At 40.4% G+C, this 17,109-nt stretch overlaps 1 protein-coding gene across 2 annotated transcripts in view; it reads right to left on the bottom strand.

Moving 5' to 3' along the window:
• The window catches only part of CRACR2A (calcium release activated channel regulator 2A), a 63,451-nt gene that overhangs the window by 12,602 nt on the left and 33,740 nt on the right, over positions 1-17,109 (bottom strand). For both annotated transcript variants that reach the window (XM_049822274.1, XM_049822275.1), the window contains exons 8-13: positions 12,460-12,647; positions 10,399-10,470; positions 8,050-8,095; positions 7,139-7,230; positions 5,363-5,690; positions 154-286 (exon numbers count right to left, since the gene is read on the bottom strand). In XM_049822274.1, the coding sequence (XP_049678231.1) occupies positions 154-286; positions 5,363-5,690; positions 7,139-7,230; positions 8,050-8,095; positions 10,399-10,470; positions 12,460-12,647 (859 nt within the window). The remainder of the gene's footprint in view (positions 1-153; positions 287-5,362; positions 5,691-7,138; positions 7,231-8,049; positions 8,096-10,398; positions 10,471-12,459; positions 12,648-17,109) is intronic.

Here is a 17,109-nt window from a genome sequence, read left to right as displayed (position 1 = left end):
TTAGGAGAACTCACTTTGCATGTCCTACTTTCCTTTTGGACAATGGCTTTTACAACATCTATATGTTTCTGTTTTATAACACAGGGCCTGATCTCAGTAGAAACTGCTAAGTACTGTTGGAACAAAAATAATAATAGTGTTTCTTAAACTTACCTACAGTAGCAGCTGTGCCTGGGAAAAAACGATCTTCACAAAATCGCCTTAAGAATGAAGTCTTTCCAACACTTGAATTGCCCACAAAAATAATCTTGAATAAGCGGTCTGGGACAGAGTTTATTCTCTCCTCCTTCAAGTAAAAGCAAACATTAGTCTCCAACTGTTCTATAAATCTTGTTGCCTCTCCAATTTGCCTTGTCTTGAAGGCTGAGATGGGAAAAAGAAGAGAATTTATCCTATCATGTTCTCCATTACTCATAAAGCAATATTCTGTTTCTTAAAATAACTCAGCATTTCAGATGTTTGCCATGCATCATTCCAGATCATTTGAAGTGCAGTGATTTGGACTGAGCTCTGGAAGTATACTGAATATGAACCTTGACAGGAGACTATGTTGAAAAATGCATGAAATTGCTTAAAGAAAGTGGTTTATGTTCATCCCTGCAAATCAAAACTCATAAAGCTTCACACAGCTCTGCTCAGTAGTTTCATCCTATACCAATGACACAGAGGAAACAGCACATCTTCACCTAGGTAACAGAAGGAATGCCATAATTTTTTGACTTATGCCATCTATCACCAGATTCTTCTCTCTGCTACTACTGTGGAGCCAAGAGCTTCCATGGAACTACTGCACTTCTGTATCTCTTTAACATTACAGGCAGAAGCATGGGGGAAAGAGATAGAGCAAGAATTAGACCCAGGTAGTCAGGCTGTAGACATTCAGCTATGTTTCTGTCATTTAGATTTTTTAAGCAGAAGGAAGAACAATTTGTTCTGCCTATCCACGTCCTGCTTACTGCATGCTGGAGGGAATATTTATATCCTCTGTCAAGTAGGTCATTATTCCCAAGACCTTTGTACATAGATCAGGAGTTGCTTAGGGGAGAACGCTGTAGCACCAGCTGGTTTGCAGGGTGTGCCCTAGCTGGCCCCTTCTCCTATTTTGTGCAAAGGTGGAGGAGGAAGAGGGAAATAGCAAGTTTGTTCTTCATGCTGCAGAAGGGGAACAAGATCATGGATGCTCCTGGCATTAGTTTGTTGGAGTGGGGCAGTGGAGGGGAACAGAGGAGAGGGGAGGCCCTCTGCCAGGCATCTGAGGTACAGAATCCCTGAGACTGCTGACTTCAAGAAAACATCAGAACCGAGCTCACTGCCTGACAGTCCTTTGAATGAGACATTGAAGTCTGGCCTTGCAAATGTTTTCTGCAAATATACTGAAGCCTTACAGAAAGAAGCAGAAACAATAGAGAGCTGCACTAAATGGGGAAAAAAAGTAAATAAAAACTTGAGGTGCTGTCTTGCTTAGTAAGAAAAAAATTCATTCACTGCTGTAAGTTTTGGGGACAAAACCACATGTCTCTTTCATGAGTTGGGCTAATAGCCCATTACAACTATAGAGAGATTTCTTACCTCATTGCTCACTTCTTCTTTTCTATTAAAATCCCAAACTCCACTGCAAGTATAGGCTGCTAGTAATACACATACACCTATATAAAGCACATTTTCAGTTCTGCTGAAAAACATTCCCAGACTATTAGTTTGTGTGCTCTGGGAAATAAAACAAGTTAACATACAATCATCAGCTTGGCACCATTTTCGCAGTGCTTCTGAGAACAATAACTAAATATATGGAGTACCTGACCTGAAATACCTTGTCCCTGGTGGTCACACACACACCTCAGTAGCACTAAGACTCAGACACCAGAGGCCTTCAGCTCAACTCCCAACATAACAGGCAGTCATTTTTCATTGAGATATATCAAGTCCACTCATGAAAACAACTTTAACAATCAAACTTGATTCTAAAACTGCATCTGAACACTATACTAAGGGATAAGCTACTTCATAGCCTGCTTCAACAAAGTATTGATGGGAAAATGGAATAGCAGTGGGATGTAAATTTACTTTAGTTTACAATGCAGTCTGAAAAAGTGTTCCCTAGCTGTGTCTTTGGAGTGGCCTTCATATAAACAGTAGCCAGGTCAAGTAACATGCCTGGTTTTTGTGCAATTTAACACAAATGTGGAAGATGGCAGGTATAAACATAGTGGTTTGTATTCCATACTGAAAGAACAGAGGGGAGAAGAACTGGATCTTGGGCAGAGGTTTTGGACAGAAAACCTTGCTTTAATTTCCATTATGGTTCCTTCAGGTGTTTTGCAATCACATTTCTGCTTATGCTAACTGCAGCTTTATCTTAACAGCCACTCAGAAAAATGTTCTACAGACTCTTAACTCCCAGATAAAAGAGCAGTTACTGGCCTCATGCTGCAAATTCTTAGACGCTTTCAGAAGTCACCTTCCCTAGGACAAAAATGGACATTTCTGAAAGGAGAAAAAAATTTACATTGGTTTTACCTGCCTATTAGATGCAGTAGGTCATAAAGGACAAGCAGCTAAATGACTGTGAATGTATAGTGAATGAGCAGGCTTAATGCCAGCAGCTAGGAGCCTGAGTTCAGTACAGTACGCAATGGGATCATGGAATGCAGTAATACAAAGCCATGTAGATGACAGGAACAAAAATTACGATGAATTGAAAAATACAGGTTGTCTCAGATCCTTTGTCTTCCTAGTGTAAAACAGAGAATGACAAGACTTCGTATCATCTGAGTAAGCTACATATGTAACAACTGCATGGAATCATTCTGCCTCCTTTGCTCAAGTATTTCTAGATCCTACACTCCTTTATACTGCAGATCCTTTGAGCAGAAAAACATGAGGGGAGAGAAGGACTGGCTGCAGAAGACAGTCTAGTTGACATACAGCTTTGAGACTCACACCTCATAACTCATGATGCAGGAAGCAGGGAGTTATCTTTTTCTGAAGTTTTCTTCAGCTCCGTTGAGGATTATATGCAGAGCTGCCCTGAAAACACTTACTAATTGAATATCACTCCTCCTAGCCCAGGCATGATGTCAGCAGAGGGAATCAGTGTGCAAGCACTGTATGGAACAAGATCACTTCTGATGTCTAAATCTCATGGTCAAAAAGTGGTGATCCCAACAGCCATCATTTAGGAAATGCAAAGTTATATGAGAAATTAATCAGACTACAGCTGGTGTATGGAAGGAAACTCACATAAAATGGCAGTGGTCAGACACTTAGACAGCCTAGAGACTGCCCTAAGCAATGGAATGCTATCAATCGAATCGTCATTGGCAGGCCTAGTCAGCAGGCCAAGAGGACCATGCAAATACTTCAGTGCCACATGGACAGAGAGTTTATCAGAAAGGAGGATTCTGCTGTATTTTTTTTAAACTAAATTTTAAAAAAACAAGCAAAAAACCAACCCAAACTAAGGGCTAGGCTAAGGCACTGACATTTCATAGAAAAAAACACCTAACGGAATTGGCAGTTCTAAGTGACCTTTGGAAATGAACTTGTTCACCCTCACAATGTATCTTTAGAAACTGAAACAAAACATTTTCAACAACCAGGCAGGAGACATTTTATGATTTCTTCTCTCCCCTCCGTGCTTGCTCTCAACTGTTGGTTTTTTGGGATTTTTTTGTGTTTTTTTTGTTTGTTTTTTTTTTTTTTTTTGGGGGGGGGGGGGGGGCGGGGAATGTATAAGAAACATGTTCTGAGGGCATGCCCAGTTCCTACCCACCTGAGAGTATGTCCTTTCAAGGGGCATGACTGCTGAAAGAGAGCAGGCAGGACAGGTTTGTCCTAGCCAGACCTGATGACCTACGTGGTTTTTGCTGTCCTAAAGTCCAATGAGGCCATACTTTGAAAATGTGATACAAAATAAGTCATATAGCAAACAAAAAGTATGGATTACATTAAATCATTTCAAAGGATGAAGCTCTGTTCTGTGCCCTAGACTTTTTACTAAAAAGTACCACTTAGAAGTTATTATGTAACCATGGCATAATTCTATCATAATTTTTAAGATATGCTTGCTTCTTCTAAAAGAACCATATAATTATGACCAAGCATACCTATTTTTCCTATACTTTAATCTTTTTAATATGTGCTCCAAGAATCTAAAAATGAGTAATACTTAACAATGATACTAAAATTAGAAAACAAACCCAGCTAGCTCTGAAGCAATAGCAGTGCAAGAAGGACTTTAGACTCCAAAGAAATGTACCTTCCAGCATATTGTTTTAAGTATTATTACTGCATGGTGAATTCACTGTTAACATGCACATAGAAGCTAGAGCTGAAAAAAAAATCTGGATTTCTATTTTCTAATTAAAACTATTCTCAAAAATAATTAAAAAGTAAAGACATTTGCTGTCTTTATTTCTCAGATTCAAAAGTATCAGAATATGAGAAATGTCACTTTTTGGCAAAAAACCCTCCAACTTTTCAAAAAAAAGAATTGCTGCTTTTTTTAGACAATTGCTACCTTGCTACCTTTCAGTGGATTTTCTTGTGTCATCTATTACAAGGCTTAACTTCACTTCTCCTAAACAGTCCTTCAGACATATGTCTAGGCACACACTGTCTACTGTTAGCACTCCTTTAGGCTGAGTTTCCCTTCCTTGCACCTTCAACATTTATCTGCAGTGTATTTCCATCTCCCTCTTCATACAATGGCTTAATTTGTCATGCTTCAAACTTAAAAACAGAAAACTAATTTTGGATTCCAAGAATAATGCATTATCCTTCAACACCATTTCATGTTTTCCAAAGTCCTATAGAATAGGATAGAACAGAACAGAATAGTTCCAGTTGGAAAGGACCACAAAGACCATCTAGTCCAACTGCCTGAGCACTTCAGGGCTGAACAAAAGTTAAAGCATGTTGTTAAGGGCATTGTCCAAATGCCTCTTAAACACCGACAGGCAGGGGGCATTGACCCCCTCTCTAGGAAGCCTGTTGCAGGGTTTGACCACCCTCTCAGTCAAGAAATGTTTCCCAACATCAAGTCTGAACCTCCCTAACGCAGCTTTGAACCATTCCCAGGCGTCCTCTCACTGGATCCCAGGGAGAAGAGCTCAGCACCTCCCTCTCCACGTCCCCTCCTCGGGAAGCTGTAGGGAGCAATGAGGTCGCCCCTCTGCCTCCTTTTCTCCAAACCAGACAAACCCAGAGTCCTCGGCCGCTCCTCACAGGACATGCCTTCCAGCCCCGTCACCAGCTTGGTTACCCTCCTCTGGACACATTCAAGGACCTTCACATCCTTCTGACATGGTGGGGCCCAGAACTGCACACAATACTCAAGGTGAGGTCCCCTTTGCCCCCTTACATTTGACAGTGTTTCCTTCCCTACAGGCTGCTCTCTAGAAGATGATGGTGAGTGTTCCATTGATTGTTCTGTGTTTTTCTTATCCATTTCCATCTCAGAAGAAGTATTGTCATCTTCTCCAGTCCATCTGTTCAGCTGCTTATCAACCAGCCTGTCAAGAAGCTGGGGTAGGTGATCTTCCTCAATTGATATTATTCTTTGGAGATGCGATGCTTTAGACATTCCTCCAGTGGCTCCAGCATCAGGCTCTACAGATAGAATTCCATTCAGTCCAGCAGAATTCCTTCTCTTTGAGTTATTGAAAACATCATCATCTTCAAATGAATGGCTAGACAGAGAAAAAAAGTAAGTACATCACAAAAATATATTGGACCTGGATTCCTAGTGTTTTATTCTAGTGTAACTGAATTTAATCTCCCATGTTTTTTACTACTCACAGCAGGCATAGTAGATTCACAGTCCAATGTCTACTGAAAAGTCAGCTCATCATACAATGTGTGTGTGTATATATATATGTATATATATATATATAGCATGCTTGATAATTATAAGTAGCATGGATAAAGCTAATAACTTGGGGGAAAACCTGAACCAGAATACAAACCATAAGATTAGCCTCACTTCTAACCTCATGGAATAGCTAAAGTAAATTTCCCTACTGTGACTTCCTCCTCCCCCCCTGCCCCCATTCTGCAAGAATAAAATGACCCCCCAACCCAGACCCTTTCTATATGCAATCTAATTCTCTCTTTAGCAGGTAAGAGGGACATGGGTTTGTTTAATACGGATGAAAAAAAGGCTAAGTGGGGATTCAACAGAAGTGGAAGTGTAGATAAAACAGATCCAGAGTCTTCTCAGATGTGCACAAAGATGCAGGCTGCAATAAGAGAAATGCTGACTTGATACAGGGAACAAAATGTTTTCATGAGACTGGTGCAGCAAAGGAACAGGTGCCCAAAGAGGCTGTGGGACCTCCATCCAGATGCTCAAAAATTCAACTGAACAAGGCCCTGAGCAACCTTATCTAGTTTTGGAGTTATCCCCATTTGAAGAGGAGATTGGACTGGAGACAACAGAGGTCCTTCCCACCTAAATTTTTCTAGATTTTTGTGCCATAATTGCTTTTGCCAATTATGCTCCACTTCTCAGTACTGAACTGTGTCCCAAAAGCTTTCCCTCTTTACACTTCATGACCCTGTGCCTGCAGGGATATTGCCGCAGCTGCTATTTCAAAGTTAAATACTAGTCTTCTTTCCAGCTCCTCTTGACTCAAAGGAAACATGCTAGTGTTTCACTGACATCACCACCTTGTTCCTGTTGATTTCAAGTTTACGACCACACAGCTAAGAATTAAATTCTCCATGTTTTACCGGTTCCACATCCCATACTTTACAACAGGACTGCTGCCCTCTACAATAAGAGGGGAGGAGGTATACTCTTTCAGGGAGTTACCAAGGACATTGTACCACATCAACATAGTGTAATGGGACAGCTCCTGTGCCTCCCAGCATATACTCATCCACAATGGGGAAATCTCTTGCCTTTGCAGACAGTACAATTGTTTTATGTGAAAATTTGTTTCTTTATTTCCAAATAAATTTCATTATTTCAAAAATTTTCCAAATTTCTTAAAAAACACAGTAATCTTACAGTGACAGACACATTAGAAATACATGCTTTGAAAAGTCCAAAGGCATCAGAAAGAAAACATTCCACATCACCTTTCTATAAGCCTCATCGTACTCAAACAGGGAACACACAAAAAAAAGTTCTTACCTGTTAGGCAGCATCTTGCCCTCTATGTATTTCCCAATGACAGACCCTGATCTTTGCTTCCAGCTGGCTTTCGGAACACTTGCTTTGCATTTCTGCAGAAATACAGATTCTTCTTACTAATTTACTCCTGTTGTTCATTATGGTTAGCTGCCTTCATTCCTAATGCTTAAATAATGCAATGAATATGAAAGAAAAAAATTGTAGAAAAAATCCTACAGGTATAAATGCTTCAAAATCCTGACTGATGAACAATCAGAACACGGAAACTCCAGATCCTGCAAGAATTCATCTGCTTTGTAAACTAAGCAGACCACAATTAAACAGCGTAATGTCATGAAAAGAAGTCAATAAATATATTTTTTTACACTAGCAGCTTCCTGTAGGACTAAGAACAAACAAGTGTAAACTAAGTGGCCTTAGTCTCCTTAAGTCAGGGTACTTCTGGGATTTCTTAGGGGCCCATTCTCTGCCGGTGCTTAAAAAGTTAACGTGTTCTGCCCTTACCCAGTACTGACAGGTATTCAGGTACTGATTCAGGTACTCAGAAATTGTACTGTTGTATGAATGTTTCAGGATATTAGCTCTTCTTGACTGAATAGATTAACACAACTTAATTGTCCAATTTTTAGGTTATTTCATACTCTCATGATTGCATTCTTAGCTTCTTATAAAATACATTTATCTCCCTCAAGATGGCTCCAACTTTATAATTCTAAAAATGCAGCTCTTAAAATTGTTCAAATTTAAAAATCTTATTCTCAAGTGAGAAAAAAAATTATATAAATTAAGAAGGGGGCGAGATTTAAGTAGCTCAAGAGTCTGTCGCCTGCAAAGCCTTCTGATCCCCTTCTTTTGAGGCTGTTCTGATATGCGTTTGCTCAACACCGGATTTGAAAATAACAGCTGTTTACCTGTAAAAATATGTCACGTTCATCTTTGAGATGTTTGTTCCTCTCCCTGCAAAGAGAACACAAATAAAAGAAACACTGAGGCCAAGTATTTAGAACTGCTGACTTTTCTACTCAACACTAACAGACAAACTGGACAGTTGGCAGTGTAAAAGGCAAGACAAATGCACTTTGCATATCTCCACCCTTCATCATACTTTATCTATATTCTTACCACAGACAGTTCCCTGTCTGGGCCACTGAATCTCCAGTAGGGCAATGCTGATTAAAGCCAGCTGGCATCTGGCCCTCATTCTGTAGTTTATCAAAATAATGCCTTAATACATAGAAATCAGTTCTGGTCAATATGCCTTCACTTACTCTAGATTAGAATGTTTAAAGGTTTTCACAGTAAAGATGGCTTCTTACTGTGGAGAGGGTGTAATGAACGCCATCTCTATTCATCTGGTGACAGCTGTGAAGGACAGCTATGCCCCTCTGAGGGCTACGGTTGTGGCTGCCATGGAAAAGTCTCCCTAGGAAAACATCCATCTTCCCTTCATTTTGCAGAAAAGATGAAAATGTCAAGAAATGGAGACTCCAGGCAATCAGCCAGCTCTGATCAGATCTGACAACACATCTGCTTATTGTACATCATTCATTGTCTCCATCTATTGCTGGCCTGGTCACAAAAGAGACTGAGCAGCCATTACAGCCTTGGTGAACAGAAACAACTTCTGCTGTCAGATGTTTCCATCTGTGGCCCCATTACCAGCAGCAGGCAAGATCGCACCACATGGAGTGGCCTATGGGAAACACACTGCAAAGTAAGAGCCTTTCCTCAAGTATGGGAACTTTTTAGGTAACTTAAAATGAGGCCTCCTGAAGGAAGTGCAGTGAATGAAGGCCTACAGGCAAGTACAATCTATAGCCCATGCAAACTTACCATTAAGCAAACGAAAACTAACATTGCTCCACATTGAAAAGAGGGTCACAATTGACTGAACACAACTCCAAACTTTGAAGTCTATCAATACAGAAATGTTACAGAGAAATTCAGCTAACTATATTTTGATATAATTTTACAAATAAACATTTTGGGGAAAGAATCTTCGTTTTGGGTGCACTCCCATCACTTCAGAAACAGCAGAGCCTTTTAACAAGCTTCAAGTCACCTGCAGCCAGGCTTCTACCACAGAAGCAGCTTACAACAGTTCACCACTGTTTTGTTTTATTTTTTACTTTTGAAATGGAGATTGTCCTACAATACCAAATTGCCAAAACAAAGCAATCTTTCATATGTACTGCCTTCTACTGTGTGCAAGAACAGGGCATGTTCCATATGTAACCATTTTTGCTATCTTTTGTGTCATTATCCTGTGGCGGGTTGACCTTGACTGGCTGCCAGATGTGCATCCAGCTGCCCTCTCACTCCCCTTCCTCAACAGAACTGGGGAAGAAAATAAGATGGAAAAGCTTGTGGGTCAAGATAAAGACAGGAAGATTGCTTATCAACTGCCATCACAGACAAAACAGACTCAACTGTAGGAAGATGAGAAACAAAGACAAAACTAAAGTAACCTTGTCCCCAACACCCCTTCTTCCCAGGCTCAACTTCATTCCTGCACTCTCGACTCTTCTACCTCCTTCCCAATCTTGAGTGGTGCAGGGGGATGGGGAATGGCGGTGCTGTGGTTGGTCCATAACAGCTCCTCTCTGCTTCTCTTTCCTCCTCACGCTTCTCCCCTGCTCCAGTGTGGGTTCCCTCCCACAGGTTACAGTCCTTCACAAACTGCTCCAGCATGGGTCCTTTCCATGGGGCACAGTCCTTCAGGAACAGACTGCTCCAGTGTGGGTCCCCCTGGGGCCGCAGTTCCTGCCAGAAAACCTGCTCCTGCATGGGCTCCTCTCCACAGACCATAGCTCCTGCCAGGAGCCTGCTCCTGCATGGGATCTGCGCAGGCTGCAGGGGAATCTCTGCTCTGGCACCTGGAGGACCTCCTCCCCCTCCTTCTTCACAGACCTGGGTGTCTGCAGGGCTGTTTCTCACCCATTTTTTCCTTACTCGTCTCTCTCGCAACTGCTGCAAAGTGTTTTCTACCGGTTCTTACCCAGGCTTTCCCAGAGACACCACCACCTTGGCTGTGGCGCTCAGCCGTGCCCTGCGGTGGGTCCACTGGAGCTGGCTGGAACCTGCTGTGTCTGGCATGGGACAGCCCCGGCCTCTCCTCTCTGTCACGGAGGCCACCCCCGCAGCACCCCGCTGCCAACACTGGGACACCGACACCCAGTACATATCCCAACATAATTTCATCCTTTAATGTACCTCTTTAGAATGATGCAAGAAGTTCTTGAATGTAAGGTCTGCATTACCTTAAAAAATCCAGCTGCTTCAGAAGTCCTGACTTCTCTCTCTGTAAGGTTTCTGTCACTCGGTACACCTCCCTGTAATGAAAAGAGAGAAATAAAATTGTTCTAACCATGGTAATAACACCATTAAAATGCTTCCCCCTAGGAGTATCCATATTTGGGACTTCAGCTTCTCCAAACCTGTCGACTTTATTCTGCATGAATGGTTACTAATTTTTAAAAAGTTCATTCAGTATAAGGCCCAAGTATCACAGCAGTTTGAGTTAGCAGAGGAAGGAGTAGAGGTTCTTTTTAAAAAAATTATAGCTTTGTAATTTCTTCATCCAGAGAGCTTAATATACACCGATACTGGCACTTGCACCATTCAGAGAAGACATACTGCTGAAATCCTTCTTGCTCATGGCCACTAAAGGCCATGTAAAATTTTATCCAAAATTAGAGTTTATCTTGCTGCTGGAACCATACGTCAGGCTCACACATCTACAATCTCTAAAATTTGTTTTCAGTTCTTAACACTTATGCAGCTTTAAACATTGGACAGAGCGCCTCAGATTTTTACACTAGATTTACACCATTTACTTTGTCTTAATGCAACTCCGTGTCTGGCCTTAAATGTTTTTTGCCTTTCAGTGAAGCCTCAAGTTCTTCCTGTGCACAGTCTGAACATTACACCTGCTTCAACAGCACTGGTCTTACCAGACTGATACAGATGTTTAAAGCAACACTGTGCAGTTGAGTGGGGCTGAGCTCTAATTCCATAAAACACTATTGAATCCAAAGTGCTTTGTACATGCAGCAGTATTATTCAGCAGTCTGACCACTGGGCAGATTTCCTCTGTAGCTTTAAAACCAGATCATTCCACGGTCTTTGCTCTGGATCTGAAAAGAGAGGCCTCAAAGAGGAAACAAACCACCTTGAGGAGGAGTATTTCTATTGTCTACTTCCAAAACACACATCAAACATGCAAAACTAAAAATAGTGTTCTAAACGCAGTGGCTGTTCTTTAACAATCATTTAGCAACAAAGTTCATTAATTATACACCCAAGAGAAATTAAATTAGTAATAACAAAGTAGAGTTTGGCACAAAGCTTAACAGAAATATGACATTTGATCTAATATTCTGCTCTATCCTGAAATATGCCAAACAGCCACAGATCTGAGTTACGTAGTTCATTGCTGAAATGTATAGTCTGGCAAGGTATGCACCACAGTCTGCCATCCATGTGCTCTCCATTGGCAACAAGAGGGTTTTACAGATCCCTGAGCATTTTTTTAAAACTATCTTCTGTTAAATGGACTTCAGTGAACATTTCTGCCAATTACAGCTTCAGAGTAATGTAACTCTTGCTTTGTGCAGAAGGCTGGAGCAACACAGGTAGATTGATCTGCTACTTAAAGGCCATTTCTATCCCTCAAAATATGAATTGTAAATATTTCTTTTCAAAAAATATTTTTTAATTCAGAGTCAGAATCTGAAATCCAAAACATTTGAACTGGAAACACCAAAATGATGGTTCTGGATTGCCATAAGGCCTTGTGTGAATTGTGATTTAGCTGCATAAGCTACGTTTTATCTTGCCGGCCAGGCTCCTTGGTCAGAAACGATGTACAAGACTTGCTGTTGATGAAGAAAAGAAGCACATCCTAGCCGTCTCATAGCCAGAGTACATTCTGAGAAGCAAGCTTCAGATAGACTTATCTTTGAGGAGGATGGAGCATCATGTGCCACAACTGTAATTTCTGTAAAGAATCCCACTGGTATTTCAAAACTAAGACATAATTTTTAACCAATTAAACTGATTTTTAATTCCAATCACCCTCAACAAATGGAGGGGTGGGAGAACACTAACATTTTGAAGAAGTAGCAAAAGATTCTGTAGAAGTCAGATACGCTACAGAAAACAGGCTGAATTACTTGGGGAAAAATGCCTAGAACTGTACTTGGTTTGCTGGTGGTTTCTCCTCATGACACGAACTTAAATCACAGCACTGAATACCCTGAAAAGGAGGCTCACTGGCACACTAAGCGAATGCACTAGAATCACTGCAGCTGGAGACTTACACTTCCTTCTCCTCGTGTAGTCTTGTCGCCTCCTCCTGAAGCACCTGTAACTGTTGTTGAGCCAGGCTTAGTTCGTGAGATGTTCTCTCCAGGTCTCTCAGCAGCTCCTGGTTAGTCAGCTTCAGCTTGGTGTTCTCTACTTTGGTTTCTTCTTTGCCACTGAGAAGTTCTGTACATTGCTGCTCTAGCTGGGATGCAAGAAAAGAGAACAGAAAGTATTATAACTAACTGGGGCATCTTGGTTTTGAGGCTTTCAATTCAAGTCTTAGAGGTTAGTTGAATAGGAAGCTATTTCTATCAAAGTCAATGTATGAGTAACACACATATGCTGCTCTTCCACTGCTCTGTATACAGACATAATTACATTACACAAAACCAAAGCCATTCCGCTCTGTGATTGAATTTCATCCAGTTTAAAAATGCACCAGGAAAAACCACAAAAAAGGTGTTTACAGAGCAGATTAGCAGTAGTTAGTTGATATTCGCAACTGTTATTTTAGACAATTTCCCACAATGACAAGACCTACACAGAGCAATTCAGAGTTATGCCTAAAAACTGTTAGATTTAAATCTGGCAGCTGATAAACCTACCCACCCCCAGTAATATCAACAAGCAGTAACCTTTCTGCCACCTCAGCTAAATCTGCAAAGAAGTGTGAATTAGAGCTTTTTTATTCACTTTTATATTCACCCTCCAAAGTATATACAAAGGAAACATACACCCTCCCTGTGAAACAGATAACAGCAGATGACAGTGGTTTCTAGTATGTGAAGAAGTTCCACCTGTTTCTCCCTGGCTAACCGAGCAAATTAAGGTGACAGAGCAAAAGTTAAGTAGATTAAAATTAATCCACTTCATATTAGGGAAGGCACTGCTGACCTGAAGACATAAAAGCTTTTTTTATTTTTTATTTTATTTTTTTCAGTATGCATTTTAAGGGATGTAAAATGTACTAGGAGCATTACAATGATACCACTTCCATCTTCCAGATCTGAGACACAGTGGAGGATTTTGTTAGAACTCTCATTTTGCACATCACAAAAAACAGAGGTCACCCAAACCAAAATCTCTCCCTATCCAGCTCTGCCAGTCCGTTCAGGCTCCACAGCACCACTGTTGTTCTAGTCTCGGTTTTGAATGCAATCTTAAGGCCCAGGTTCAAAACAAAAGCAGAAAATACTTTCTAGCTGGGATTGTGAAAGGTCAGGAGAAAGAGTAGAGTGGGAGCACTTATCTCAGCAGCAGCACCAGCTCAATACACTTGCTGAACTGTAGCCTCAGCAGGCTCACAGCTCATATGGAACACTGACTAGCTGGGCATCAAACTACTGCTGAGCAATGTTGGTTTACATTGACAGATCACTTCAGTTCCTGAGTATTGCTTCCACTCCTTGACAGAACGAAGTTACCTATTCTAGGTAAAAGACCAGATGCTTGAGGTATTAGAAGACAAGACTTTCTTATATAGAGGAGTGGTTTGGGGAGAAGTAAAAAGTGATCACACAAAGATGAACTTTCAAAAAGCTTAAGAGCAACATATTGCAGGCAGAAATCCCACTTACACAGCACTACGGCCATCTGAAAACTTACACAGAGGCTGGCCTGGAAATGTAACTGCAATGGTAGCCATCATCAGCTCCCAGAATCATAGGTACTGATGGTAGAAATACTTGCTATAAATCCTGGTGCTTACTCTTGTGAGAAAAACAGTTATGTTGAAACTATGCTCAATAGCAGATGCTCATAATATTTAAACCCCAGGACACAAGAAGAGGAGAAAGGGTTATTTCACAGCAAAACAGAGCTCCTTCCTCTCACTGTATCTATACAATCCTTCAAGTGATACTGAACACTACTTTTAAAGCATTCATCTAAACAACTCCCAGTAGAGTGGAATAACTCATTAGGTGGATGCTCAGCTGGTATAGAATGGCATAGACTCTACAGGCTCTGGCTGCTTATTGGAGCTGCAGATTGGCTCCCATGGTCATCAAGCAGATGAAAATTGATTGGGAAAGACCCACGGCCCACAGCCATGTTTAAGAAAATCTAGGGAGCAGAAAGAGTTAACCAATTACCACAGGTCAACCAGACACAGGAGCCAAGGGTGTATATTCTCTTCTCTTTGACAAAAATGGGAGGAATACAAACAAACTGTAGCTGAGGACAGCTATTACTGTCCCTCAAAGACACATACATTATGCACTCTCCATGCATTCCCTTGTTCTCAGCTCAGCATCCTTTCTGTATTTTTTCCTCTTTTTTTTTTTTCCTAATTATTTCAGGTACATGTGGAAGATGAAACATTTATACAGTGTTGTAAGGCTGGCGATTATTTTGTTCTTTATGCCTTTCTTAACAATCCTGTGACTTGATTTGCATTTTTTGAGTGCTATTGATCCATGTTCTCATGGATCTCTCACTCAGAATCCCAAGATCATGCTCTTACGTGGCTGTCATCAGCACAGAACCCATCATTTTATGTGGGAAGCCCAGTAACTCTCCTGCATTTTACCTTGTCCACACCTACTTTCTTCCCCTAATAGAAGATTCTGTGCTCTATATGTTATGCTGGACATCCTCTGTCCTCAGTGCCTCCTTCTGAGACATGCCATCACACATCCCTGGAGGAACACTACTGAGAATACCTTGTGCTTTATCTAAGCCATGTAGAGCAAGCTGATAATTCAAGATCATGGTGGCCAGCAAAAAGGCCTAGCCAAAGGAATCTTGGCCTACAGAAGGCCAGTCAGCATGGAATCAGATCAGTATTTCAGTCACGCCAGGCAGAATACCCTCATAAAGGAGACTCCCTCTGGCTAAGTCAGCAGAAACAACACTGAACTCATCTTGTCTGGAAATTCCCATTCACATTTTTTTATAATAACAGGAATAATTAGATCATATTTAAAAAAAAAAAAAAAGAAAAAAGAAAAGAAAAAGTCTTATTAATGAAGTTTGGAAAAAAGCATTTGTATTACTCCCAAGAGGTTCCCTTATATAATCAAGCCTGGAAGGTGTAATTAAACCAAGCTACCATTACCATGTGCAAGAATAGATTTAATTATCAAAGTATATTTCCATCCAAAAGGAGGAGGTGAAAGTGACAGAGCGCTCTAGATAAGAAAAACATTAGATGGGTCGAAGTAAACCTAGCACACATTAATATCTAGGTGAATGAAGAGTAATACCAGAAAATGAGTGGGGTTATAGTATCATAAAAACAGATCTGAGGAAAGATGAGAGCCACTGTCAGAGATCTTCATTAGGAATTAGAAAAATATATGTACAAAACACTGTGTCTAACTACACTGAGTTCAGCATTCAAATAAACAGGCTAGGCTGCTATACCAGGAAAAAAAATAATCAAATATTGCATGTAAGACTGACAATGGATACCAATCAGCTGGTTGAATGACAAAAGTTTCAAATGCCATTAATCATCTGAATAGAATTATCTCACTCATCACATCATTAGAAGTAGTGAATTCCATCTGTCCAACATAGCTTCCTTTCCATAAAAATAAAATGGGATAGTTTAATTTTTATGGTAGTATGAAGATCCTGTCCTTCAAAAGCACCCTTGCTGAGATTCATGCAAATTCATAAAGGAGAGGGGAAATGATAAATAATAGAAATTACAAATAAAATACAAAACACAGTAATATTACTACTAATAAACAATGCAATGAAAAGGAAAACATAAAATTAGATAAAAAACAATACTAATAAAAATAACACAGACATTGTTTTATATTCTCCAAGATAGGCAATAGTAGACAAGAGGCAGTGTAGACCATAATCATAAGATTAACCTTCCTGAAACTGCTGCCTTTATTGCTTGATTACACCAGGCTTAAAATTGAGTGTGAGCCTTTGAAAGCTTCTAAATATTTTAGAGAACCACAGAAAAAGGGTTTTATAGAACTACTGGTTGATAACTAAGTTTTAAACATAGCTTTACAGCAAACAAAACCAAAAAACCCATAATCAAAAAAGGAGAATATTAAAATATAATCATTGCAAAATTATGTTAATTTCTTGTATTTTTGCAGTTCACAATAAAAATGTCTGATTTCTGTGCCCCACAGTTATCTTCAAAATATAGATTATTTCATTATAGTGCTGCACTGTGGTAAACAGCCTGCATAAAATCACATCTATTCTGATTCACAGTGGTACTGAACAAAGGTAATTACCATCAGGCAGTTGATTTCAGTTATATAATGGCCTTTTAGTTCAGTCCTATATCCTCATCAGCTAAACTTGCATAATTACAGTAAGCTAGAGTTTTCTCTCCCCTCTTACTCAAGTAGAATCCTACAATTCCCGTCAGCTTCAGCAGCACCTGGCTTCATTCCTCAGAGAGGATCTTAAAAACTACACACAACTAAGAAACTGCCCTCAAACTCCTTTTTCCTCTTGCTTCCCTTCCCCTTTTACTTCTCTCCTACTTCCCAGGAATGGCACTGCTGCCAGGGAAAGGAATTTTACATGTATTTTATATTCATATTCTATAGAGGGAGTTGGTCTCACATCATCCCATTTCAGCCCCTTAAATTCCAGTGCTACTCGCTTTCCTTATCGCCAGTCATTCATGCACTGACCGTGGAGACACTTTACAGCAAGTTTACACATGCAGAAATACT

The sequence above is a fragment of the Accipiter gentilis genome, chromosome 18 (genome assembly GCF_929443795.1).
Source record: "Accipiter gentilis chromosome 18, bAccGen1.1, whole genome shotgun sequence".
Taxonomy (NCBI): Eukaryota; Metazoa; Chordata; class Aves; order Accipitriformes; family Accipitridae; genus Astur; species Astur gentilis.
Note: the sequence above shows the minus strand (reverse complement) of the source record. Positions and strands in the feature narration are given on the sequence as shown.